The sequence below is a fragment of the Blastocystis sp. subtype 4 genome (genome assembly GCF_000743755.1).
Source record: "Blastocystis sp. subtype 4 strain WR1 chromosome Unknown seqid_0156, whole genome shotgun sequence".
Lineage (NCBI taxonomy): Eukaryota > Bigyra > Opalinata > Blastocystidae > Blastocystis > Blastocystis sp. subtype 4.
This window is the reverse complement of record NW_014569391.1, coordinates 1-24663: the sequence shown is the minus strand read 5'-3', so window position 1 is coordinate 24663 and position 24663 is coordinate 1. Positions and strand designations below refer to the sequence as shown.

Genomic DNA, 24663 nt, shown 5'->3' with positions numbered 1-24663 from the left:
TTTTATGATTTCGAGGACTTCTTGGTGATGAAGAGGACAGTTCTTTCACGGTTGTTGATAACACCCGTTCCTCTGGACCTCACAAGACGAAACGTAAGATTGGTGAGGGAATCTGATGTTTAGTTCTTCATACAAAGACAGCTCGTTACAGTAACACAAATACGAATACTTGGAACCAGAAGGATAAGACACGCTCATTACAGAAGAAGACACCTGGCGTGAGTCAGAGACGTAATTATGATATTTTCCACATTCCTTCCGTTGCTGTAGGTGTAGAAAGGGGTGTTGAGAGTAGATCAAGTCTTCGTGGACAAGTGTGTGTCAGATTGACTTCAGCGACTTGGCAAAGCTGTCTACCAAGACAATTCCAACTGCAAGCACTCTGTAAGAATGAAGAGGATGTGTGAGTGTAGAGCGGAATGTGGAAGCTATGAGCGATACATCAACTCCTATGACCGCATTTCTGTCCAGAAGCCTGTTGTTCTGAACAGTTACGAGGAAAGCGGTGAGTTATCGTTTGTATCGGTGGAAAAGGATCCATTCGTGGAGCAAGTGTCTTCAAGTAATGTAGCGAATGTGTACACAACTGATGTGGCTCTCGCTCATCTGATGGTGGCAACACGTTCTCAGCTGTCCTGGTAGGAGATAGAAGGATGAGTGATGACTAGGGATCTGGAAGTGGTGAAGGACAGTCGAGGAATCTTCATCTCACATCGACCGGGTGTGTTTGATCAGTACACTGTGAATGAGACTTCTGTAGATATGCCAACAGAGGAGGAGAATAAGGACAATTGTTTGAGGTGAGTGTGAGAAGAGAATATAAGAGATAGGAAGGAGGTAACATCCATCAATCGTGACTTCGTGAAGCAGGTGGTGGGTGAACCAATTAAGACCTGCAAGTTCCCTTCACCATTCGATCCGAATGCTCAGAATATTCCAGAGAAACTCCATCGAATGTATCGTTATCGGAAGTTTGGTTTGAGTGATGGTTCGGTGATGTTGGTACGAACAGAAGTGCATGGTGAGCAAATTCGTGATGAGAAGAAGCAGACTGAGAAGGAGAAGGAAGAGAAGGGATTGTTGCTTCAGATGTATGCCATTAATGAATGGTGTGATCGAACACCACCAGCGAATCGTTGGAGACAGAAACTTATCAACCTCGTAGATGTGATGAATAAGTGTGAATGTAGAGTGGATATCCGCTGACTGAGGATATGAAGAATAATCATTTCCGTCTGTCGAAGTGGGGCGTTCAAGCTATGTTAGCTGGTGTGGATGTGGTGAAACTGGGTTTGGTATCACGTCGAATTATGAAATCAATGTAAGTGTGAGAAGAGACCATGAGATGTAGTGATTTAGGTCATGTGATTCTAGGTGTTCAGAGCTTCTCTCTGGATGTGTTTACGAAGCAAATGATGCTGAATGAGAAGAATATGTGGGCTGTGGTGGAGCACTTTGTGAAACTGATTAGCAAGCAAGAGGATGGACATTATGTCTTCTTAAAGGATCCAATGAAGGGATTGATTCGTGTGTATCGAGTACCTGATGAAGAGGTGATTGAGAGTGATGTTTCAGATTCATACTCTGGTGAGTATGACGATGAATATGATGAATATGACGACAGTGAGAATGAAGGAGATGAAGAGTATTCAGAGGAAAACTAAGGGTAAACTGTTTGTTACAAACATAAGACTAAATCACTCATAAATCCTCCTTGGAACACTCTTTGGATCTCGGATCACTGTAGTAGGCATTGGTTTATCGATAACAGAAATCGTCTGCTTCTTACTAAATGGATTCCACGTAAAATGAACATATCCCTCTTGTAACGCAAAGAGTGTCCAATCACGTCCAACACCCACACCAGCACCTACTTTCTCACTTTCCACTCGAAAGAACATACCAGCATGGAACTTCGTTCCCTTTTGTCTCACAATAATGTTTCCAGGAATCACTTTCTCTCTAAACCTGGTAGATACCAAACTCTCCCTACCCGCCGTATTTCTTGACTCCACGATATTTAGGATTTGAATCACGACCATTTAATGTTTTTCCTCCTGATTGGTTGTGTGCAAACCGACAAAGCACTATTGACATCAAATCATGATCGAACTCCTCACCTTGCGGCATAATTGCATTTGCTGCAGAAATGCACCGTCCAACTCGAACAAGAAGAGACATTTAGTTCAGTTATCCAATCACAATGTCTAATATTGGGGATCCCCATTATGTGAATTCGGGATGTACAAAATGCATTCCCATATAACTAGCATCGCTTTTGATGATTCATACGTACAGTCGTATCTAAGGATTCGCGCATTCGGAATGTTGATAATAAAAGTGGAAAGAGTGCATCCAATAATATTGACTACTACTGTTTCTACTTTAAATTGTTTCCCCTCTTCCCTATTCTTCATTAATTCCCTTTGAGGTAAAAGAGTGATAAGAATTATCATTTCTTTGGAGTTTTATGAAGGCTGTAGCAAAAGAAGTGACAAATTCGATGTCACCTTTAGGGAATTTGATAGTATGTTTCTTAGATTGAAGATATTTATGTGTTTAGGGAAGTGCATCGGAAGTATTTATTGAGAATTCAGCGCGTAAGGAGGGTGTGTCTTTGTTCTTTGCTATCATGGATAGATTATCTTCTTTCGACTACTCATGGTCGTGGGATTGGTTTATCCTTATCACCAACAACAGTATTTCAAGAAGAGGGGTTGTGTACTCTTGAGTCTCAAAGTCTCTTTCTTGATCCTCCTTTGGAAGAAAAAGTAGATTTGATAAGGATGGTCTGATGTATAGAATGTGAAATACGATTATGAAACAAAGCTTAATCTCACCGAGATTGTAATGCAGACGTTGAAACGATCAGGAAAAACACCTCTTGATGTGTTCTCTGAACTCGATTCAGAGAAGCTTGGAGTTCTTGATGAGAAATCGTTGCGGAAGGGCCTCAGCAGTTACGGAATTTCCTTAACTGATACTGAATTCGCTCTTGTGTTTTCTGGGTAGGATGAAGTGAAGAAGAATGATAAGAAGATTCATGGAAGGAGAATCTGTTAACTATCTTCGCTTTCTTCATTCTTGGACTGAGTTTTCCTCAGATATTGACATACCATTCTCGTTAAAGCGCTCATCAACAGATGAGTTGGAGAATGTATGTGACGCGTTGGATGGAAGCCCCAAACGTCGACCACGCCTCGTTCATTTCGATGAAAATGAACAGGAGAAGTTGAAGGAGAAACTCCGGTTATGTATAGTACAGATCTTTGGTAATTCAAATGGTGATTAGTAGAGAAGGGATTTGATTTGTAGTAATTTTCAAAGAATTACAGGATCGAGAAGGATATGTGTATCTAAGTGACTTAGCAGAGTACTTCTCATCTCGAGGAGTCACCTGTACTATCAACCAGTTGTGCATTCTATTCGCTTCATTTTGTGATGGACGGAATCGAGTCACTTTGGAGGAATTCCAGAAGTATGTCTGTGGATTGTGTGTGAACGTAGATTCGTTCAGTCTCTCAAGTGTGATTCTGACTCGACTATTGTACAGGCATTCCCCAAAACATTTGGGAGAACCTTACACATTCGTCTGTTACCTAGTCAGTCTTCTCTGTAGGAATGGATTTGGTGATTGAGAGTAGATCTTGTGATCAGCCATTACGCCATGTTCCTTCTGTTGCGAGGAATTTGAATCGCTTGCCACTATATCGATTGATGTTGGATATGAATGAACTTCCTCTTGTCCCTAAGGAAGAGGATGCTGTTTCTATTTAATATCTTTGTCTTGTTCTATATGTATCTTATGTATGTGGAGCCATACGGTTGCATTTATTTGTTTGTTTGAGAACTAAAGCAGTATCGTTGGTTTTGTTCACATTATCCCAAGAATGGCTGCTGCTAAACGTGGTATGGTTTGATGGATGTAGTTTGATGTATAGGACGTGGAGGTGCTACTGGAAACAAGTTCCGAATGACTCTCGGTCTTCCTACAGGTGCTGTGATCAACTGTGCTGATAATACTGGTGCCAAGAACCTGTATGTGATTTCTGTTACTCGTACTGGTGCTCGTCTCAACAGATTGCCTGCTGCTTGTGAGTTCGGATAGGAAAGTATTATATCTAGCTGCTGGCGATATGTTCATTGCCTCTGTGAAGAAGGGAAAGCCTGAACTCCGTAAGAAGGGTAAGTTGCTGTTGGGACTTTCTCTGATTCCATAGTTATGCCTGCTGTCGTGGTGAGACAGAGAAAGAGCTGGAGAAGAAAGAATGGAGTCTATCTCTATTTTGAGGGTGGATTTTGATTGATAGGATTGATGAATAGACAATGCTGGTGTGATTGTTAACCCCAAGGGTGAAATGAAGGGATCTGGTATTACTGGACCTGTAGCAAAGGAGGCTGCTGATCTTTGGCCAAAGATCGCTTCTTCGGCCAGTTCCATCTGGTAAACGAACAGTTGCTGTAAAGGGATATGCATTTTTTGTTGCCAACAAACAATTCACTGCTTGAGACCCATTTCCTCCAAGAAGGCATCCATCTTCGGTTCTCGCTGTAAGAAGTTTTTCAAAAGAACAGAAGCCTTCTCAGAAGAACCCTTACTCAAGATCTTCTCTCGAAGAGCGGTTCCCTCCTTAGAATTGTAGATTCCTTTCTCTTTGAATACGGAGAAGATATCACACGAGTAGACAAGAGACCACAGATAACTGTAGTAGCCACAGGCATACATTGGTGACATGATGTGACCAAAAGATGCAGGACCATAAGAGTCTGCAATTACAGGACGAAGAGACACCTCTTTGAGTACCTTCTGATACACCTACACATCATACCCTCACAAATCCACCACATTCAGAACTGGTTCCGTTAACTCTTCTGAGTGAACTTTGTAGTCAAAAATGCCAAAAGACAGTTGGCGCAGGTTGAACAAAGCAGAACAGTGATTCTTGGAATTGATTAAATTATCAATCAAAGCATCAGGTAATGGTTCTCCCGTCTTGAAGTGGTGTGAAAGACGTTGTAACACAGGTTTCTGCCAAGTCCACTGTTCCATCAACTATGCTATGATCCATTGTCCCAGAACTACTTGTGATGGAGTTTCAACAAAGTCAGTTTCTTCACAGAACGATCCAAAGGAGCAAATTCGCTGATCATTGCACATCACGTGAATGAGGTGTCCAAACTCATGGAATAAAGTGTTAACATCGTCATGAGAAATTGTTGAAGGTATTTCAGCAGTTGAAGGAGGGAAGTTGCAGATCATGCATGCCACAGGTAACTACAAGTAAGATGGAGATTCGATCAATACAGCATGATCGCCGTCAATAATCGATGAATTCTGGATATTCTCACAACAAGCATGAGTGTATTTACCCTCACGAGGATAAAGATCCAAGAAGAAAATGCCCTGAAGTTTGCCTTCCTTCGTATAAACACTATAACTTTTCACGTCTTTGTACCATCGATCTTCATAGTCAATTCTACACATCCACCGAATCCATTAGTCCTACTCCTTGAAAACAAACCCAAATATTTCTTGATAAATCTTCATCATCTCCGATATCACATGTTCTGTTGGGAAATACTCCTTCACCAAATCAACATCGACCTATGAATCAACTTGATTCCTCAATCTAACATGATACAGCTTTTCCTTCAGCTTGTTCATATAATAACTAAAGTCCCAGGCTTCTAAAGGACCTTCTTCTCCACATTCATGTTTGTAATCGAGAAGCATCTTCAATTCCTTCTTACCACTCTCTTCCAGCTTGCTGCGTAGATCAAATAGGAAATTCCGAATATTCTCAGGTGTCTGAGCCATCGTATTCTCTAAAGCATACGTAGGGAAGTTTGGATATCTACATGAAAATGGAATAAAAGATATACCCAAGAATTGAAACAGCTTCTTTACGGAGTTTCAGCGTATCTTCAAGGAGATCGAGATTCTTCTGTCCACCTCGTTTTCCAAAGGCTGTAAATACTTGTCTGCGTGTTTCTGACACCGAGCATGTCTCCAAAACAGGGAATACGTCCGGATACTTCATTGTTACGATGTACATATCACCATCTCTTCCTAATGTGGCAAGAGTGTTTTCACAAACACCAGCCAGTTGTTCCTTCGTAAATCGGAGTTCAGTCTTCTCTTCTGCCAAATTCTTACTAAATTCGTTTTCGTTTTCGATGATCTTTTTCATCACACCCTCATAAGCAGATCGTTTCTCAGATGACAAATGAGCTCCACTTCGTCTAAAGATGAAGAAACAAGACAACAATAACCTCATTTGCTTCAGAAAATCACTGATATACTTCTCAATATCACTGTCATACTTTTCCTCACGCTTTCTGCGATCCTCTAGAATTAGGCCAAACCCTGTTATCGTACCGTCGAACTCCGAAAGAGCATTGTACAGATCATGTTGGAGGTATCGAGCGAGACTACTTTGACTGATAAGCACACAACCGTCATTTGCTGCATCACGAACATCTTTCTGGGTAGCCACATTCTTCAGCGTTCCAACAGATCCAACTAGTATTGCTACGCCTATTCAAGTTCCTACTGGCTCCTTGGCTGTTATGGTCCAGAAGAAGAAGAGGTTTGATCGTATTCTGGAATGTCCTCTGGTCCCTTGGAATAGAGATAATCTCCTTATCGACCTTCTTAGCATTGCTAACCTGAAGTTCAATGCTACACAGAGAAACGTACGAATTCTTCAGCGAGTCTCTTCACTTCCGCTGCTGAGATATTAAATCGGGGTTTGATAAACTTGGCGAACATGAGTAAACGAATATGAACCCCAGTATAGAAACAAACACATCAATTCCATTTAAACAAGGCAGGGGTCCAGAAACGAGACGTCAGAGGGAACATCCAATCTGCCTCCTCACTCATCTTCATCAACAACTCAGCAGCCTTCTGCTGATACGTCTCACCCAGTCGCTCTCGTTTATCCCACTTCACCAGCAGCTGAGCATAGCCATCACATGCTTTGGAATAATCGAACAATTCGGGACGTGAGAAACCAGCCAAAGTCAGCATCTTTTCCCTCTTCTGGAATACTTCAAGTGCCTGTAAATACAACCCTTCACATGTTACAGGTTGATCTTCCTTCAATAAAATGGATCCCATCATGGCCAGTGTGTTACTGCTGTGAATCTACGTATTAGGGTTGAATCATTGAAATACGTTCTGATTGATATCAATCCCAAGTTTATCCGATAATTGCAACGAATACTTCAAGACAGCTCCTCCTTCTTCCACCTATTCTCAGAACAATTTGCAAATGGTACATTATTTTGGAAGAGCAAATAGGCTCCTGAGTTATTCAACATCTGACGAACTGAATCAGAATTATCCTTTGAAATCTCATTCGCAGCATCCATCTCTTCAGCCACACGTTTAATTTCCTTGCAAATACTCACAGCATCGTCTTTTGGAGCTTCATCATCCCACATCATGCCAAGGGTGTTATTAAGAACAGCAAGTTGCCAGAATCGTCCTTGATATGATGCTATATCCTTCAACTACAATGAATTATACATTACAGACAAACCTTCAAACAAGAATCATACATCCTCTCTTTGCCCATCAAATGTTGTTGAAGTGTCGATAGAAGCATTGCAGAGAGGCAAAGAGTAGAATTCTGACCACTACACAGAGAATCAAGCTAGGATCAAGTCACATCTCTATTCCAACTTCTCTGCAATAGATTCCACTTTCTTCCGTCTTTCCAATATGAAGAGCAATATTTGCAAAAGTAACACGCTCAATCAAGGCTTCGTCCTTATCGTTTCGCGAGTCAATATTCTGTTTCATTGTCTGCATGATTTTGAGAAGCTCTGTGATATCTTTTGGCTTATTTGAGTTGTAATGCAGTTCAAGTCTTCTATTCATCATCTGCAACCATGATACTTCACTTTCGATTAATAACATCAATCATAGGACTGTTTGCAGGGCTAAAGGAACTGACAATCTCGTTCACGCGCGAATACAATTGGTCGGCTTCTGTAAATGCACGGCGTTGCATAAGGACCTCTGCTTGCTTCATCTACCGATAAAAACGGTACAAAAAAGCAAGACTTCTTGGAATGCCGTCATCATCTCCTTCTCAGCTTTTTGGCATGCCGTCTCACTAAAAGTACGAACCATAAAAGCTCTTCCAATCTTTACATCAGAAATGGGTAGAGCTCTTACAAGTGGAGAACGACATAATGCAACATAACGACGAGTGCAGAAGGATAACATCTGCAGATTCGAATTTAAAAAGAGTAAATAAGGAAAACTCTTCTCATGGATACTACCAACATATAACCGCGGGAGTAGTTGTTTCGAAATGTTTTCCTTCAGTTTTCAATTATCTTATGTTACAGCCCAGATCATCATCGTTAATGCCTGAATGGTATAGAGAATATCTTGCATTCGTGTCAAAAGGAAATATGGATCCGCAACAATTCAGTCTACTATTCTTTTTATCTAAATTCTATAATGCCAAACTGTACTATACTATATGTTCCAGAATTGTCCCGCTCTCTTATCTTGCTACTTTTGAGGATACTGTGATCGTCTTCAAGTACACCTCCTATCCTAGTGAAGGATGTATAATCTGCGTTAGTACCGTCAGAGAGTGTATTACGGCCTTATTTACGGTAAGAAAAGGTCAACTAATATATGATGAGTCCTTTACTCTTATTGTCCATGATCAGATCCTAGATCTTAGCTGTCAAGGAGATCGTTGGGAAGGAGATGTTTTGGATAATGAGCCATTTGGTTGGGGCGATCTGTACGATGCTGATAATCATCATGTCTATCGTGGTTTTCTATCAGGTTCAACTCGGATATGTTACGGAATAGAATACCACCAGATTGCCTGTGAGGATGTAATTATGTATTGTGGTAATTGGAGTTGGAATGTACGGAGTGGTTATGGTCAAGTGTTTGATCGTAATGGCTCGATTCTTTATGAAGGAGAATGGATTGATGATCAACTTCAAGTCTCATCTTCACTTAGCATCAGCGAAAGTTCTCCTTTCCAATCACTGTCGTCGTTAGTAGAAGATATAGTGATTGGAAATCATTGTTGCAATAGTGATCACTGGAAACGACTGGATCTACAATTCCTAGTTCGTTTGCGAAATCTGTCAATCGGAAATGAATGTTTTTGTAATTGTGATACTGTTATTGTATCGGGTCTGAAACAACTCCAGCGATGTGTCATTGGAAGCAAGAGTTTTTCCCTAGAAGGCTCCACAATTCATGAGAATAACTATCGTTCTCTGTATATCACACACTGTCCTCAACTGAGAGAGATACTGATTGGGAATCGATCCTTTGCTGATTATTATGTCTGTGATATTCGGTGTCTCCCAACACTGAAATCACTCTATATTGGTAATGATTCACAATGGTCCTATTGTTTTAAGTACTGTCCTCAATTACATATCTGTGATTTTCCTATGTTGGAATGTCTTTATTGTGGTGGTAACTCATTTTTATGTGTTCATTCTGTTCGATTTGAAAGTATTCTTTCTGAGATGAATCTTACTTAGATTTGCCCGCATTGCAAAGTATTGTCTGTAATCGCTGTGCTTTTCAAGGCGATATGCGTCACTGTAATGAAAGTGAGAGTGAATTGGTAATGAGAAGTGAGGATGAGGATGACGATTGATCACTAGAATTACCTTCACTTACCATGTTCTCCTTGGATATTGATTGTTTTTCTCACATCGATTGTGTCACAATTGATCGTAATCATATGTCCTTGAAATGATATCTAGAAGTACCAAATGTCCAACACATCTGTATTGGATATGATTCATTTTACTATACGCAAACACTATATATCCGAAGTAACGATGGAATGAAAATGATGATGCATAGAATCGGATACCTTGAAACGACATATTTCGAATCGTCGTCAATACATTCGAAGTGTAAGTTTATCACCTTTGTCGCCTAGTATGTAATCTATGTATTGTGTTTGTTAGAAGAAACAAAATACTAAAAGATACTAAAATGAAGTGGTGATTGCGGTTGAGAGAATGAATAGAGAAGAGGATTGAGAAAAGGATTAAAGATTGAATTAATAAGTGAAGACTTGGTGTTTGATGGATACGTTTGATTCGGTACTGATTTGTTTTGAACCTGATTCTCTTGTGTATCATTAAGCATATCCATGCATTCTTCTAATCCACTCATATCCAAATCTTTCAAATTAATCTCTTCATATTCAATTGGATCTGATAAAACCACCTCAGCTTTCCCATTTTGATAGAATAATTCATGTTTTTCCTCTTCTGTCATCTCCTCTAATGGAATTTCTTCAATATCCAAAGACTCACAATCCCCATGTTTTCGTAAATACCTCTCAACAAATTGTTTGGCTTCAGTCACAGATGAATCAGATTGATACGGTTTCAAGGAACACTCATATTTGGTATGTAAAAGTTGAAGAACCTCAAGTTGAGAGGATGTTACAAAATAGAGACTATTTGAGGAATCTGAGGATGATTGTAATAAGGAGATTCTTGATAAAAAGATCTCTTCAGATAGAGGAAGATCCATGTGAATCATTATGTTCAGAAGAGCGCAGTTCTTCAGAAATGGTAACCAACAATCATGAACAAGAAGAATCACTTGAGTTATGGGAGTTTCATTGGTATTATGATTGACAACTTCGCGAAGAAATTGATATCGAGAACGAACCTCCTTGTGGATATTACTTTCACTCAAACACAAGATATGAACTCCCTTTCTACCTTATAATACATGCAATAGCTTACATTCTATTCTCTAGAAGCATGGAGAGAAGGAGATTCACTTTGTATTCCGAAGACGTTACAACGGATACCAATGGAATTTTTGATCGGACTGCATGTTGGATGGATGTTAAAATATAGGGAATTCGCTTAACAACCGAAAGCGAGTCGCAATCAGGTAACACAGAGTAGAAACCGGGAATATGGTTATTGGGCTCAGGAGATTGTTGAATTGGTGGTAAATAGGTTACCTGATTCACAGAATAATGCAACTACGCATAAGTACATACTAGCGAATCTACAGATATTAGGGCTTCTTGAACAGCTTTGATTGAACAACAGTTCTTAGCCATTGGTGTACCGGTGGTTGTGAAAGCTGTAATATCCTGCTCTGGTAGAAGCGACATACTCTCCATTGTCTATACATTACCGTAGTTGTATAAATATACTCTTTTTATAATCGGTCTTGAGAACAACAGTTCACACTGATCAAGCATGATTGTTTGAATTCGATCGAAGCAATTCTCATTTCCATAATACAGTCGAGGCAGTCTTCCTGCTGTCACAATAAGAATGTCCACACCATAGTGCAAAGCCTTTAAGTCTCTCTCAAACTTTAGTGATCCTACAGATGCATGGCAAAGAATGGGTGAATGCTGAAGAACTTTACAAAAGGAAGAGCAAAGAAGGAAAGCGCGATCTCTGCTTCCAGTCACAATAACCATTTGGATCTTCCTTTTTTCCAATTTCTTTATGCATTTTATTCTCTGAAGTAAATCTTGAAGAATCGCATCACTCGATCCACCGATCAAGATACAACTCTTCTCAGATGCCTTTTCGTCTCTTCCCATTGCCATTTGTTCCATGGTTCTGAAAAGTGTCAATAAATAACCTTTTGCAAAGATCTGCCTTTCCAGAAAACGGCTCTATACCTAAATACCTGATGAACACAAGGTTTATTTATTCTATCTATGATAAACAAATCTGTAAGGCTTTTTTAGGCACAATAACCTAGTTGTTGGAGGCTGAAGATCCAATGGTAGTGGATCGATCCGATGTCTATCCAGATAAATCGAAAGAAACAACAGCTCAGATACCTGAATCGAAGGGTTACCTTGCAAAAGGTATGCGATTATACTGTGAAATCAAATATAGGCATGAAGGATATTGCCATATCATCCGTTATTATTGGAGTTATTGTTGGAATTCTTTATATCAACCAAGTGAGGTGCGTTTGTTAGTTTTCATCTAGACGCTAAATGACGTATTGTCATGGTCAGTTGATCGTACTCTTAGCTTGTATCCACGAAAAGTGAGACTTTGTATTCAGTTTCATGTCTAGACCAGGTCACTGTATGCTATTTTCACTTGTACCTTCATTCATGATGACTTTTATCATCTAAATACTCTTGTACTCTTCTTTTGTTTTTCAGCATACTGCATCCTTCTTAGAGGGAAACTACTCTTTCTTTGTGTATCTGTCGTCACAATTGTTTTTGGTAACTTTCTAAGTTGGATTATTGGAGTTGGATGCATGAATGGTATATCAGGTTTAAGTTTCTTCTGCTTTCAATAGTAGGATGGACATCGGGCCTTCTTCTTTCCTCCTATTTCTCCGTTCATGAGTGGATTTGTTGAGAGTCGGTGATTTGTAGTAAGAAGACTCTCATCATCGACATTGTTGTAACAGTTCTTATGATAGTTTTGATTTGTTTTGGATTGATTCCTTCTACAACAGCCTGGTATCTGTCAAATTGTTGTGTAATGTCTAGTTTTCAGTATACTATCTCAGGAGCAGTAATGGGTATCTTTGTAGCATATCTTTTCGCAAAATCTCCCTTCGCTTCTGCTCTAGGCTTGAAGGAACAGTCCAACCCTATTGTAGCTAATGAGGTGATACAGCAGTCCACCCAACAAACAGATGATGCTCCTAAACGAGTCACTGTGGGAAAACACCTAATGAACTTTAATGATTTGCGTTCCTCAACAGTATCACGTGTTTATCGTAAACAGAGATAACCAATATTGATACAAAACCCCATAAAGATCAAACCTACACAAACGAACGCACCGTAAACGAATCATTCTGTTGAAGATGAGGAGGCACGAACTAGTCATCAATCTATTCTTCTAATCCTACCGGTTCACTCCCATTATTCACTTCACTATCCTTATCATCATTATCCTCACAGGTGGCGGCAAAGAACATCACTACAAATAACCTTCGATTCAAACACCAACTGTCGTCTGTAAACCCTCTTCCTTCATTACTACTGAAATTGCGACTGCGACCACTTTGCCTAACGTATACACCAGAAACCACTACCTCTTTACAATCGGAATGGCCTTGCTATGTTTCAACTTTCCTGACGGAGACATGCAGGGTGAATCTGAATCAGAGTCTGTCTCTATCTTTTCAGCATCATTATTCTATTCCTCATACTTTCCTCTTCTCAATTACCATCTTCATTTGTTCTAATCGCAGAAGAAGTGCCTCCCGACTTCTTGCCAAGTCTCCATTTGACTATGCCATCAATACATCCTTCCATCCACTACCGAAGTGGGAAGACCAAAGAGAGACGAATCATGCCGCCCATTCTCTTTAGAAGTGTCCATCTGGAATTCACAAATACAGCAATTTCAAGGACCTACAGAGTGCTTTAGGGATGGTTCTTAACTTTAGAAGTCTAATGGATATATATGTAGGGAGTTTCATGGAACACTCCAAGATAATTCTCGTTGTTTCTGATGTCAATATGATTTGGTTGTGTTTAATATTTGTTTTGAAATGGTAGAAGGCCTTTTCGATTGTTCTATACACATGATGGACATTCTTACTAAATTCTATCTCAATCCTTATTCTATCGTTTCTTTTCTCAGTACAACGTATTCCTCCACTAGCCACTGTTATTTCCTTGTTCCTACTGGATTTCCACAAAGATATCACAAATACAACACAAACGCTTCAATTATCCCACTTCTCATCCAATCTCGTTTTTCGCAATTCCTTTTTACTGTTGGTTCACTTCGCTTTCTGATAAGCTTCTTATCCTTTTGAGTACTTTTACTATTGTTTTGCAACTCCAATTGGAAAGCAAGTTAGTTCTTGGTTAATCAACGAATATAAGTGTATTTTCTCTTTGATACCCTACTCATCGTATAGATAATGAACGAACAGTGCAAATATCTGGAGGAATCGATTATCTGTGCTCAAAGTGCTGATTCTGACCCTGCTTCTGTTCAGAGACGAAATGAAGCGATCACATATATTAACAATTTGCGTAGTGATGCAGGGAGCTGGAAGCTTTCGTTTCAGACGTTCCTGCATACTGATAACGTTTCTGTTTGTGGTTGAATTTATGTCTAGTACCGTGTAATGCTAACATGCTTGGACCTGATAACTTCTTTCATTCGAGATGGTTCCTATGTCCCTGTTGCTCAAGAAGATAAGGTGGTGTTGCATGAATCGCTTCTTGATTGGATCCGCAAGAAAGAACCATCAGCTATTCTTGCTATTCCAGACTACTTGAAAACGAAATACGCTGTTTTGGTTTCTTTGTTGATCAAAATGGATTATCCGCAGTTCTGGCCTGATGTATTTGATGTAAGGATAGTTAAGTTCATTGATTCCAAGGCTCTGTTTCAAATCCGTTCTTTATCTCCTCCTCACCTTCTAATGTATTTAAAAGTCTTATATTATGTAGATGAGGAGATTGTACAGGGAGCAGGAGGCATTCGAGCTCCAAAAGAACGACCAGATTTGGATGCCGGTATGCGAGTGAAGGACTGTCTTCGAGATAATTACATCTCAATCATATTCCAGAGCTGGTAGATATGGGAATCTAAAGGATGATTACTAGGATGGAAGTACTTCAGCAATATGGTCAAAATACTGATGATATGAGTATTACTATTTGCAACACAACGTTAGAAATCTTATCAGAATATGCTGATTGGATTGATGTTTCCTTTATGATCAATCCTGTGACTCTCACAACTCTCTTTGCTTTATTGGAATATGACCAATATGCAGAGAATGTGCTTTTGTGTTTTGAAGAATTGATCAACAAAGGAATGCCTCCAGGGAACAAAATCCGTCTGATTCGTACACTAGGTCTGAATATCCTTTGAATCCTATTTCTAATGATTCCTTCATTTACAGCAGACGTTATAGCCAATCTTCTTCAGAGTGAGAAGTATTCAGATAACCAAGATGTGATGGTTGAAATCCTTGAAGTTCTTCATGTTATTGTGAAAGAATTAATTGAGGCATTGCCTGGTTGTACAAGTGATGTGAATGATGGAATGATGGGATGATGATTAGAATGAAGCTATCCAACAAGCAGGAGTGGATTTAGAAATTGTAATGAGAATACTTCCATTGATCATGAATCAAGCTTATTTAAATCCTATCTTGAGTATATCGGATCTCTTGAACGTACAATTCAAATGATTTAGTAATCCGAAGAAGCTCGTTTATCAACTTCAAAGAGAAGAAACTGCCAAATCAAATTCTGTTCCTATCTTCAATCTACGTGTTTATGTTCCTATGATGCTTCAAGGAATTTTTAAACAGATTCAGTATTATAAGCTTGATCTTCTTCATATCTAGACTTCCTGAAGATTACAGCTTTGATCCTGAGAGCGGGATTGACGCTGATTTTGACACATACAGAAATAGTCTTAAAAAAGTTCTTGTTGCTTTGATTCGTCTTTATCCTGCATTATACCTTGATTACATCGATCAGTTCTTCGTTCAAGTTCCATTGGATCGTTTTCCTACATTAGGTTGGCAAGAAGCTGAAGGGATTCTTACAATGATATTCTACTATGGTGATGGTACAAATGTGAATATACCAAGTAATGCTTATCGATGTACCATATTCATATTCTCTCTCATATCTAGCTCGTTTCACAGATCTATTAGTCTCCTTCTTCTCAACATCAATCTTCATTCAGCACTATCACTTCAGTATTCTTCTCGCTGCTATGGACTTGATCTCTCGTTATCAGTCACTTCTACTTCCACTAGATTCACTTCATTATCAAATTCTCGCTGTGTTTATGAAAGGATTGAATGCCAATCGGGAACGAGTTCGAGAAAGAGCTGTGAACCTTCTAGCTCGTTTTGTATCAGGACTAAAACAGAGTATCATTCCATTTCAACAGGGGATTCTCGATGTGATTCAAGGTTTGATTGTGTTACCAACTCCAGATGATCTCATTCAACATGCTTCTGAACCTCTCTATTATGAAGGTATTTATCCTCTCTTCTTCATTACTTCTACCATCATTTGTGGAAATTGGAATAGTATTGATGAGATTTATGGATTCTATCATGTACCAGAAATAGTCCTGTTTTTAGTCTAGAATACATTCATGCTTCTCTATAATAATATCAATCGTTATCGTCAACAGCTTACTCATACACCATCAGATCATTTCCTTCGTATGATTCTAATTAGTATTCTTATTCTAGTTTTATCAATTGCTTATAATGTTGGTTGTTTCGCTCATATGTTGAAAGGAATCACAAACAATCCATCATCAGCACTATCTACACTTGAAGGGAATATGCGAGATGAAATGCTTTCTCTTCTTCAATTGTATATTCAGCTCTATCCTTTGACTGTGGGGCATAATACTGATTACCTCACGAGTCAATTAGATTCACTCATTCATCGGCTTGTCATCATTCTCAAAGAGTTTATGTACTGATTCACTCTCTCTCTCATGTAGACTCCCTTGTACTCAGGATCTTGTCTGCATGTACTGCTCACTGGAGACCTATCGTGGTCTTGCTGCCGGATTTGATGTCATCGGTCAGATCTATGCCAATTACAAGACTGGTCAGGATCCATATTTGGATCCGTTGTTGGGATTATTGACAGAGAAGGCATTTGTGTCATGTCAGGGAGATGAAGATGTGATTGGTTGGTGATGTTGCATATCTTCATGGTTAGGACGTCAAAGTGACGTATTTAATGGATATTATGGATTTTTGAATGCTATTGTGAATTATTCTCCGTTCTTGCTGTGTTCAGAAATCAACCGACCTTATTTCACACAGTATTTAGGGGTCTTATTACACGGAATAACCCAAATCAATCTCATTGCTGTTAACAAGATCTGTGTTATTACGTATCATAAACTTGCTTCTTCGTTATTTGCTCGTGGTTCAACTGTTCCTGCTGATGTGAGTTCACTTTCAATTTGTAATTCGCAGATTCTTCAAATCTTCATCCATCATATTATGAATGAAGTCACACCAGTCATATTTGAGTTCTATCATATGCCACAGTTTAGTATGCGTGACCCACAATCAATTACCACTGTTAATGAGATTGGAACACTCATTCATTTTATGACCAAGAATTGTCCCGAATATCAGCAGTAGGTTAATGGAACTGATTTCATGTAGATTCTTCTTGAACGTTTTTTTAGTGAAGTACAACTTCTCAGAAGAAATCACGAAGGGTTTCTGTGCTAATTTGATGGAGAAACAGCCAGAGAAACTCGGTAAATTCCTGCGGTCCCTGTTTGAGTATGCGTTACAGCAGTAATCACTAATTTGACATGTTTGTTGGAATGATATTTGGTATTCCAGAACAATTCATGTTTTGTTGAATTCCATAATTCAGGTTTATCCAATAACTCCTATTTTGGTTTTATCCTCGATGGGGAGACGGTGGCGGAAGCGTTTTACTTCCTTGGAAGGCCGACTCAATCTGTTGATCCTAACCTTCTATCTAGTGTTGCTGTCTCTCAATGTTTGTGGTATAGTGGGCATTGGAATGATGTTCACGAAAAACAAACGAATCAGTCTCATCAATAAGTATATCACTGTGCGAATAATCCATTTGTAGATACAATGAGAGGGTGAGAGCATGGGACGCTGGCGGATTGTGGGATATGGAAGCTTCAGACTTTTCACTAGTTGTGGATAATCAGTACTATAACTTTTCCATGCAGACCACAGGAAGTGGAGAATTCTACCCTTACCGAGATCGATGTCAAGAAAAGGATGATCCCCAGTGTGAAGTGGGCGGAATTCTCTATTATACAACAACAATCAAGTATACAGGGAAGAATTCTACTGTACGCCTCTTATCCAAGTTTCAGGAACAACCCATTTTTGTTAGTATTCTCCCGTTCAATGATAGTACTCATTTATATAAGAAGGACATTTCATGTGTTGGAGGAAATGAGTAGGATTATTTGTAATGATATAATTTCAGAGAAACATGTACTAAAGAGTGTCTGAAGCATCATGGTGTGTGGGAAAAGGATACAAACAAGTGTTTTGTGGAAATGTATTTATCGAGCATGTGTTTCCGTCTTGCCTACTCCAATCAGACGGACATATGGTCGTTAGACGTTCCACCGTATCAGTCTCCTTGATTTTCTGATATCTAGGACATGGTCCTTAGGGGACAATGTGATTAGTTTTGGTTGTGAGCCTTCTGTTGAAGGTAATTTGTTTGATTTTATGAAAGATGAATACTGGTTACCATTTGTGTATTCGCATGATGTATCGAAGAACATCACAGTGACTGTATGGAGTAAAGCGATCATTCTGATCCCAATAGATTCGTCATTACCAGGATCCATATATCTCAGCCGCGTACATTACTGAAGGATGCAGTAGTTCAACGAATGATGCAAAGACTTGCTTCGGTCGTAGTCACGAAGAAGATCTGGTGATAGCAATGAGACTCTTACTGCTTGGACTCATTGGAGTTGGGATTGATGGGACTGTATGGATATGAGATGAGTCTTATGGTAGTTGATGTTAGTGGTATGGATCCTACGACGCTTACACCGAGAAATCCCGTCATGGTTGGAACCACTCCGCTTTGTGACAGTAAGTCATTGTAGTGATGGAGGAGAGAATTGAATGATAGATGAAGAGGAAACAATTGATGAGAAGTATTCGGATAGGAAGGATAGGAATAATGATGCTTTACCTGATGCAAAGACAGTGAAGATGCTTGATAGTAATGCAAGTGCTTTAGAGGCGTATTCACCATTGTTACGGATGCGTCAAGAAGATGCAGAAGATGTTTCATTTGTAATAGAGGCTTCACCAGCTCAACGTCAGGAAAGTGAATATGATTTAATCACTCCATCTTTTCGAGGAGATGAAGAAGGTATTTGATGTGACATAGCATTTAGCGAGATGTTTGTGTGATCAAACAACTGATATAAAGTTAACATTACTGGGACTTATCTTGCTTGAACTTAGAATACAGTCCAGCAGTGTCTTCACCATAATCAATTGTAGCCACAGCAAACACAGCAGCAGCACCCACAATAAGAAGAAGAACCACTACAACAAAGATAATATTCAAATCGATGATTTCAGATTCCTTGTACAGATTTGCTACACATCAGAGCATGCATCAACAGCCACGTTCAGAGAGAGCAATGAGTCCTAACACAGTATAGCCAGCAGTAGCTTCCTCAATCTCCATAATTGCAGATTCCTAGAAGTAAGAAATGGTATAAACGCTGACATTGTGCAAGGGACGATAAATCACAGTCTTATTTTCAATGATTAACTGCGTTAGATTCTATTAATAAAATAGGATATCCATTAATACAGAAACCACTTCAAAGGAACGAGGGCAACCTACAGAATCCTCGTTGAAGCAAATACGTTCAATGGACTCCTCAGCAGGTCGATAACTCTCAATAGTCGCTTTCATCGTATTTGCACCAGTAATTACCATTTCCGAGTTATCGATCACTTCTATGGATAACAATAGAATAAACGGACACTACCATCAAAGGAAAGAGCTTCTTCGATATAGATGACATCAATAGAAGAGAAAATGTCAACTGGAGGTGTATGACATTCATCTGGGAAACGACTATCCACAATAAGGCTATTGAGATACGAAGAAAACATATTGGCGCTACAAGTAAAGTTTTCCGCCTCAGTGGCTCGGAGAATGAACGTAGAATCGACAAATGCGACTGGGAATTCCTAAAAGGGATTAGAAACCAATGAAATGAATAATAGGAGAAAAGAAAGAGGCAACAGGAAAAACAACAAGGAAAAAACATACAGCAAATGCTGCCGAAAATAAAATACAGACACAAATGAATGCACCGAATTTCATCGAAGAAGGCCAAAGTCCTTAAAATGAGTGAGAAAAACCGAAATGATGAAACAGAGAAATGTGGAACCAGAAAGAGAAAATTCCCGCGACAAATGTGTATCAAAGCAATAATCATCAATAACAACGAAAATAGCGAAGATTAACACAGAAACATCAAATTAAAATGGAAGATGGATAGGTATCGATTCACGACTCGCTTCTCCAAGAATCCACAGTCACGCACTCCTGAAGAAAAAGCTACTGTTTCTTTAAAAAAACAATTCATTCATACAACCTATTGATCTTATCTTGATAGAGACTTTGTACAACATTTCTTCGTAACTTCAATGTCGCCGTTAGTTCGCCAGTTGATATTGACAAATCATGATCCAGCAAGATCCATTTACGTATATTCTGAGCTCTACTTACAGCTGTTTTATTATAGTTTTGTATTGCTTCTTCAATCATACTATTGACTTGGTCATTCTGTTTCGCTTCTCTCACTGTTTTCACTTCAATTCCTCGTTTTTTCAACTCTTCAATGCACACTGCAGTCAAATTCTCTGTGGGCTGCCCTGTTAGTGGATTGAACACTGTCTTTAGAGATACAAGACACGATAGGAACTTTCTCTTGTCTCCAATAACAACACAATTTGCTAAGATGGGACACAGTTCAAGTATCTTGTTCTCAATCGGTACTGGCGATATGTTCTCTCCTCCAGCTGTGACAATCAATTCTTTTAGTCGTCCTGTAATTGTAATAAATCCATCTAGATCAATCTTGGCTTGATCCCCAGTATGAATCCATCCTTCTTCATCGATTGTATTCATTGTCTCCCGAGGCATCTTTAAATAACCCATCATTGTATGACGTCCTCGATACTGAAGTTCTGAAGTGTATGGATCAACTCTACACTCAATCCCAGGAAGACTTCGTCCTGATGTGAATAACTTCCATCCTTGATTTAGCGAAGTGTTGGTTGTAACTGGAGCAGTTCCTTCACTCTGGCCATACAGATCCAAAAGAGGGATATCGAACGAAGCGAAAAAGTTCAATGTCTCTTCAGTCACTGGAGCAGCACACACAATCAGGTGTTTAGCTCTAACAATTAGATGAGCAATCCACAATCACTTGTTAAGACCATAAGACCGACGTATTGGTTCGAAACAAGTCCGATTAGCTAGACTGTATAGGATAGGTTTATGGAAAGAATGTGCATATTGCCTGGATAAGCAGGTCTTCATTCCAATGCGTCTACACCACTTGATCCATTGTCTCTTGAACCACTAGATATCAGTCTGAATCATCATTCTCACCGAGTATCGAAGCATCGACTGACTAATCCCTTCTCCAAACTTCTCCCACACTCGAGGAACAGCCAGGAAGAATGTGGGTTGCACTTTTTGAAGAGTATTAGCGAGTGATTTCTGAAGAGCATCTGGTTGAGCCATGTAGACAGTAGTTCGATTACAACAAGGAACCATAGCATCGAGGAACTGAGCAGCAATGTGGTTCATAGGCAAGTACGAAACGAATCGGTCATTATCATCGAGAAGGAATGGTTCACGACATGACTGTGCATTGAACATGGCATTATCATGGGAGATCATCACTCCTTTTGGTTCTCCCTAACTATAATTCTAGCAAACAAACTCTTACTGTGGTTCCAGAGGTATAAATCAGGGAAGCACAATTACCTGGACGGACTGCTTCAATGCGTTGATGAATCTCACTGGATCGAATTGTTACACCTAACTGCAAGAACTGATTCCACTCGTATATCGAAGCATATCCATCAGAGTCGTCAGTTTCTGGCATTCCATCCTCTGGCCAATATACAACAATTGCTTTTAGATTTGGAAGTGTCCTCCGAATGGAAGCAATCTTGGAAGCATTCGTTCCTCCTTGGCATATGCAGACCGACGCATTTGCATGGTCAAGAATGTAATGACATGCCTCTGGCGAGTTTGTTGTATATATTCCAGCAGTCACACATCCTATCAACCACGATCCTTGAAGAGAAAAGAGATACTCGGGAGAAGTGAAACCCAGTACACAGATCACATCGAACATCTGTAATCCCAAAGCAACCAGTGATTTACTGAACATCTCTGCATTATCATAATAATCTTTATAACTATAGATTTTGCCTTCCTTGCTGACGATCGCAGGATAGGTTCCAAACCTCTTTGTATTTTTGGCAAATATCTAACATGAAGAATGATAAGATATCCTACCTGCGAGATTGTCACTGGTTCAGGGTCAAATCCTGAATTAGGATTGCGAACAATCTCTATCACGTCATGAAGGTGAATTGTTCTATGGCCTCTTCCGATTTCCTCCATCGATACAAATAATAATGAATTCGAGAAGAGTCCTTCGATGACGTCATAATGAAGAAAGACGAACGTCACTCAGACTTCGCAGAAAAGAACTAAATTCCCATGGTTTGTCGTTCGTGTCACAACTTATTTCAGTGACGTAATCAGATCATTCCAAACAAACAGCAGTATTCTTTAGCACCACCGATTACCACAGGTCTGTCCATCAGCAAATCATACACGCGAAAGTCCATGTCCCAGTTTGTCTCCCACTTCAATTAAGTTCCTAATGTTACAGATAGAAAGGATATGAATTCTAGAGAAACAAGGTACATTAAGAACTGCTCTTTTGTCATGCCAGGATCCAACATCCCCACCAATGTTTCCAGATTGGAACCATTAACTTCAAACGACAATAATTCTTCTGCGGGTTCTACTGTATTCTCCTCCTCTTGACTCATTTCTTCGCTGTCTGAGGACGATTTCTCGGAAGGTTCTGGAATTACAACCGATTCACCGCTATCTGAATCTTGATCCTCATCTGTGGAAATGTCGAACCCATAGACACAAGAAAAATCATTCATACCTTCATGAGCAAACGATAACTTTAGCAACGTATCTTTGAATGAAAGTGATAGTCCATTTCTCACACATATTGTCAAGATCCTGACCACAATACAGACTGTAATCAATCACACTCCACTTTCCATTTTTCCTTCTAAATATTATTGTAATCATACACAGTTACAAGACATCTTCATTTCGTAAGAAACTGATTGTCAAATACACATCTTGCGAGTTAGGCAACGAAAACACTAAATTAGCTTCTACAGAAAAGAAATTTGTTAACCGAATCCGTGCTACTCGAGACACTCGTACACATGAGGCGATTCGTTTCATACATTCGAAGGTAACGCTACTCTCGGGAGCCAAAAGATCCAAGTCCAGCATTCGACAATTCGAAATCAACTGCTTTCTACATCCTGACGAAACTAATGATATCCTACTGTACCCTCTTAGTATGGATCAAGAGATGTGAAAACGTAATAAGATCCCTCAGCAACTCGATATCACTACAATCATCTCCATACTTCGATAATAGCGTATTGATCTCATCTTTCACGAACTGATGGTCTGTTTCCTCAAAGTATGTTGTCATTTGAGTCTTTTGTTCTAAGAAGATTCGTAAAACGGCTCTTTGGTAACTAGCATAAAAAATGAACCAGTTTCGACTTCCGCTTAATAAGAATATCATCATCTCGAACAGGAAGGTATTTTGGGAAAAGCTTATCCAAATGAAGAAGGATGGTAGTCGAGCATTACAAGTACGATATTTCCTTAGACATGAGTTGCAGGTAATTTCAGATTTCGATTACACTCTTTCGACTTTCTATTTGGAAGGTACCGAACGAAATCCTTCTTGTCACGGTATTCTGGAGAGATGTCCCTTTTTCCCTGATAATTATCGCGCAGATACCAAACGTCTCCAAGTAGGTTGTTGATTCTTGCTTTTAGGAGTAGGAAGAATACTATCCTATTGAGATTGATCCAAAGTTTTGAAATGGATTGTATTTGATTTGTAGTTTGGATCCTGTTGTTAAGTCAGAAAAGATGAAGGAATGGTGGTCCAAAGCCCATGATCTCCTTATTAACATGAAGCTTAAAAAATCGGATATTGTCAGGGCAGTTGAATTAAGCGATATCCGAATCCGAGACGATTCGGTAGAGTTAATCAACTACTGCCGAGACAACCAAGTTCCCTTTCTCCTCTTCTCGGCAGGACTAGGAGATGTCTTAGAAGTGGGTTCTCTGAGCTTGTAGTAATGTTTAGGAAGTACTCCGTCAGAAATGCAATATTTTGGTTGGAAAGAATACATATGTTGAGATTGTATCAAATCAGATGGTATTCGATGATAATGGAGTGTTAGTTGGATTCGAAGGTGAGTGCATCAACTCTACCAACAAGAACATGGCTCACCGATCCTACGTGAACCGTCAGCGTACTCGTGATAATATCATTTTAATTGGGGATAATCTTGGTGACATTCGGATGTCTGATGGAGTTGCTTATCAGAATCAAATTGCTATTGGGTTACTGAATGACAAGTGAGTAAGTGTAGATAGACTTATTCCTAGAGTCCAGGAGCGTATGGATGCCTACAAGAGTACCTTTGATGTGGTGATCTGTAATGACTCCGACCTAAAGTTTGTGTATGATATTGTGAAGTACATCGTGGAAGAGGATGATTTTCCTTGCCTCGAAGAAGAAGATGAAGAAGAGGGAGAAGAGTACATAGTTGTTCCTCCTAGTCTTGGTTAGAAGTGTTTATTAGGAAGGCAAACAATGGAAAGAATGATTTACGTTTATCGATACATGATATCAGTGGCGATATTCATCGCAAGAAGAGGTTCCCACACGTCTCCATTGTGCAGCAATTTGGCTTTGTCATACATCAATTCTTCACGAGACTCTGTAGCGAACTCTAGA

At 39.4% G+C, this 24663-nt stretch overlaps 14 protein-coding genes across 14 annotated transcripts; 9 read left to right on the top strand and 5 right to left on the bottom strand.

Moving 5' to 3' along the window:
- Positions 1-27: 27 nt before the first annotated feature.
- JH06_5341 (eukaryotic translation initiation factor 3) lies at positions 28-1664 on the top strand (the record flags this gene model as incomplete). Its single annotated transcript, XM_014671532.1, has 8 exons — positions 28-102; positions 138-266; positions 296-384; positions 414-638; positions 669-800; positions 831-1161; positions 1191-1321; positions 1352-1664. 8 exons carry the CDS (start codon positions 28-30, stop codon positions 1662-1664), a joined length of 1425 nt encoding a protein of 474 aa, XP_014527018.1.
- A 33-nt stretch (positions 1665-1697) lies between these two features.
- On the bottom strand, positions 1698-2130 carry JH06_5340 (50s ribosomal protein L27; the record flags this gene model as incomplete). The annotated part of the gene is made up of 3 exons (XM_014671531.1): positions 1698-1870; positions 1904-1962; positions 1994-2130. The coding sequence occupies 3 exons, from the start codon at positions 2128-2130 to the stop codon at positions 1698-1700; spliced, it is 369 nt and encodes a 122-aa protein (XP_014527017.1).
- A 340-nt stretch (positions 2131-2470) lies between these two features.
- Positions 2471-3777, top strand: JH06_2813 (hypothetical protein; the record flags this gene model as incomplete). The annotated part of the gene is made up of 8 exons (XM_014671530.1): positions 2471-2527; positions 2564-2609; positions 2641-2771; positions 2803-3008; positions 3040-3284; positions 3316-3478; positions 3508-3615; positions 3645-3777. 8 exons carry the CDS (start codon positions 2471-2473, stop codon positions 3775-3777), a joined length of 1089 nt encoding a protein of 362 aa, XP_014527016.1.
- A 113-nt stretch (positions 3778-3890) lies between these two features.
- JH06_2812 (60S ribosomal protein L23) lies at positions 3891-4448 on the top strand (the record flags this gene model as incomplete). The annotated part of the gene is made up of 5 exons (XM_014671529.1): positions 3891-3909; positions 3942-4094; positions 4126-4185; positions 4221-4292; positions 4324-4448. The coding sequence occupies 5 exons, from the start codon at positions 3891-3893 to the stop codon at positions 4446-4448; spliced, it is 429 nt and encodes a 142-aa protein (XP_014527015.1).
- Positions 4449-4498: 50 nt separating this feature from the next.
- On the bottom strand, positions 4499-6772 carry JH06_2811 (thimet oligopeptidase; the record flags this gene model as incomplete). Its single annotated transcript, XM_014671528.1, has 11 exons — positions 4499-4816; positions 4844-5053; positions 5084-5275; positions 5306-5477; positions 5508-5605; positions 5636-5855; positions 5884-6243; positions 6274-6349; positions 6380-6523; positions 6555-6669; positions 6701-6772. 11 exons carry the CDS (start codon positions 6770-6772, stop codon positions 4499-4501), a joined length of 1977 nt encoding a protein of 658 aa, XP_014527014.1.
- Positions 6773-8430: 1658 nt separating this feature from the next.
- On the top strand, positions 8431-9957 carry JH06_2810 (hypothetical protein; the record flags this gene model as incomplete). The annotated part of the gene is made up of 5 exons (XM_014671527.1): positions 8431-9511; positions 9541-9636; positions 9667-9738; positions 9769-9840; positions 9872-9957. 5 exons carry the CDS (start codon positions 8431-8433, stop codon positions 9955-9957), a joined length of 1407 nt encoding a protein of 468 aa, XP_014527013.1.
- Positions 9958-11021: 1064 nt separating this feature from the next.
- JH06_2809 (dead deah box helicase) lies at positions 11022-11474 on the bottom strand (the record flags this gene model as incomplete). The annotated part of the gene is made up of 2 exons (XM_014671526.1): positions 11022-11168; positions 11199-11474. 2 exons carry the CDS (start codon positions 11472-11474, stop codon positions 11022-11024), a joined length of 423 nt encoding a protein of 140 aa, XP_014527012.1.
- A 246-nt stretch (positions 11475-11720) lies between these two features.
- JH06_2808 (protease) lies at positions 11721-12768 on the top strand (the record flags this gene model as incomplete). Its single annotated transcript, XM_014671525.1, has 8 exons — positions 11721-11735; positions 11765-11873; positions 11905-11972; positions 12002-12061; positions 12092-12299; positions 12329-12374; positions 12405-12491; positions 12522-12768. The coding sequence occupies 8 exons, from the start codon at positions 11721-11723 to the stop codon at positions 12766-12768; spliced, it is 840 nt and encodes a 279-aa protein (XP_014527011.1).
- Positions 12769-13915: 1147 nt separating this feature from the next.
- JH06_2807 (hypothetical protein) lies at positions 13916-14880 on the top strand (the record flags this gene model as incomplete). The annotated part of the gene is made up of 4 exons (XM_014671524.1): positions 13916-14092; positions 14117-14344; positions 14384-14577; positions 14610-14880. 4 exons carry the CDS (start codon positions 13916-13918, stop codon positions 14878-14880), a joined length of 870 nt encoding a protein of 289 aa, XP_014527010.1.
- A 2122-nt stretch (positions 14881-17002) lies between these two features.
- On the top strand, positions 17003-17312 carry JH06_2806 (hypothetical protein; the record flags this gene model as incomplete). Its single annotated transcript, XM_014671523.1, has 2 exons — positions 17003-17142; positions 17171-17312. 2 exons carry the CDS (start codon positions 17003-17005, stop codon positions 17310-17312), a joined length of 282 nt encoding a protein of 93 aa, XP_014527009.1.
- A 114-nt stretch (positions 17313-17426) lies between these two features.
- JH06_2805 (hypothetical protein) lies at positions 17427-18907 on the top strand (the record flags this gene model as incomplete). Its single annotated transcript, XM_014671522.1, has 7 exons — positions 17427-17584; positions 17616-17957; positions 17988-18134; positions 18166-18304; positions 18339-18506; positions 18536-18623; positions 18654-18907. 7 exons carry the CDS (start codon positions 17427-17429, stop codon positions 18905-18907), a joined length of 1296 nt encoding a protein of 431 aa, XP_014527008.1.
- A 1228-nt stretch (positions 18908-20135) lies between these two features.
- JH06_2804 (long-chain-fatty-acid-ligase) lies at positions 20136-22199 on the bottom strand (the record flags this gene model as incomplete). Its single annotated transcript, XM_014671521.1, has 5 exons — positions 20136-20955; positions 20986-21140; positions 21171-21482; positions 21514-22062; positions 22092-22199. 5 exons carry the CDS (start codon positions 22197-22199, stop codon positions 20136-20138), a joined length of 1944 nt encoding a protein of 647 aa, XP_014527007.1.
- A 254-nt stretch (positions 22200-22453) lies between these two features.
- Positions 22454-23334, bottom strand: JH06_2803 (hypothetical protein; the record flags this gene model as incomplete). Its single annotated transcript, XM_014671520.1, has 4 exons — positions 22454-22794; positions 22826-22893; positions 22924-23151; positions 23183-23334. 4 exons carry the CDS (start codon positions 23332-23334, stop codon positions 22454-22456), a joined length of 789 nt encoding a protein of 262 aa, XP_014527006.1.
- A 58-nt stretch (positions 23335-23392) lies between these two features.
- JH06_2802 (7-methylguanosine phosphate-specific 5) lies at positions 23393-24495 on the top strand (the record flags this gene model as incomplete). Its single annotated transcript, XM_014671519.1, has 6 exons — positions 23393-23500; positions 23531-23665; positions 23697-23728; positions 23759-23975; positions 24007-24281; positions 24312-24495. The coding sequence occupies 6 exons, from the start codon at positions 23393-23395 to the stop codon at positions 24493-24495; spliced, it is 951 nt and encodes a 316-aa protein (XP_014527005.1).
- Positions 24496-24663: the final 168 nt, after the last annotated feature.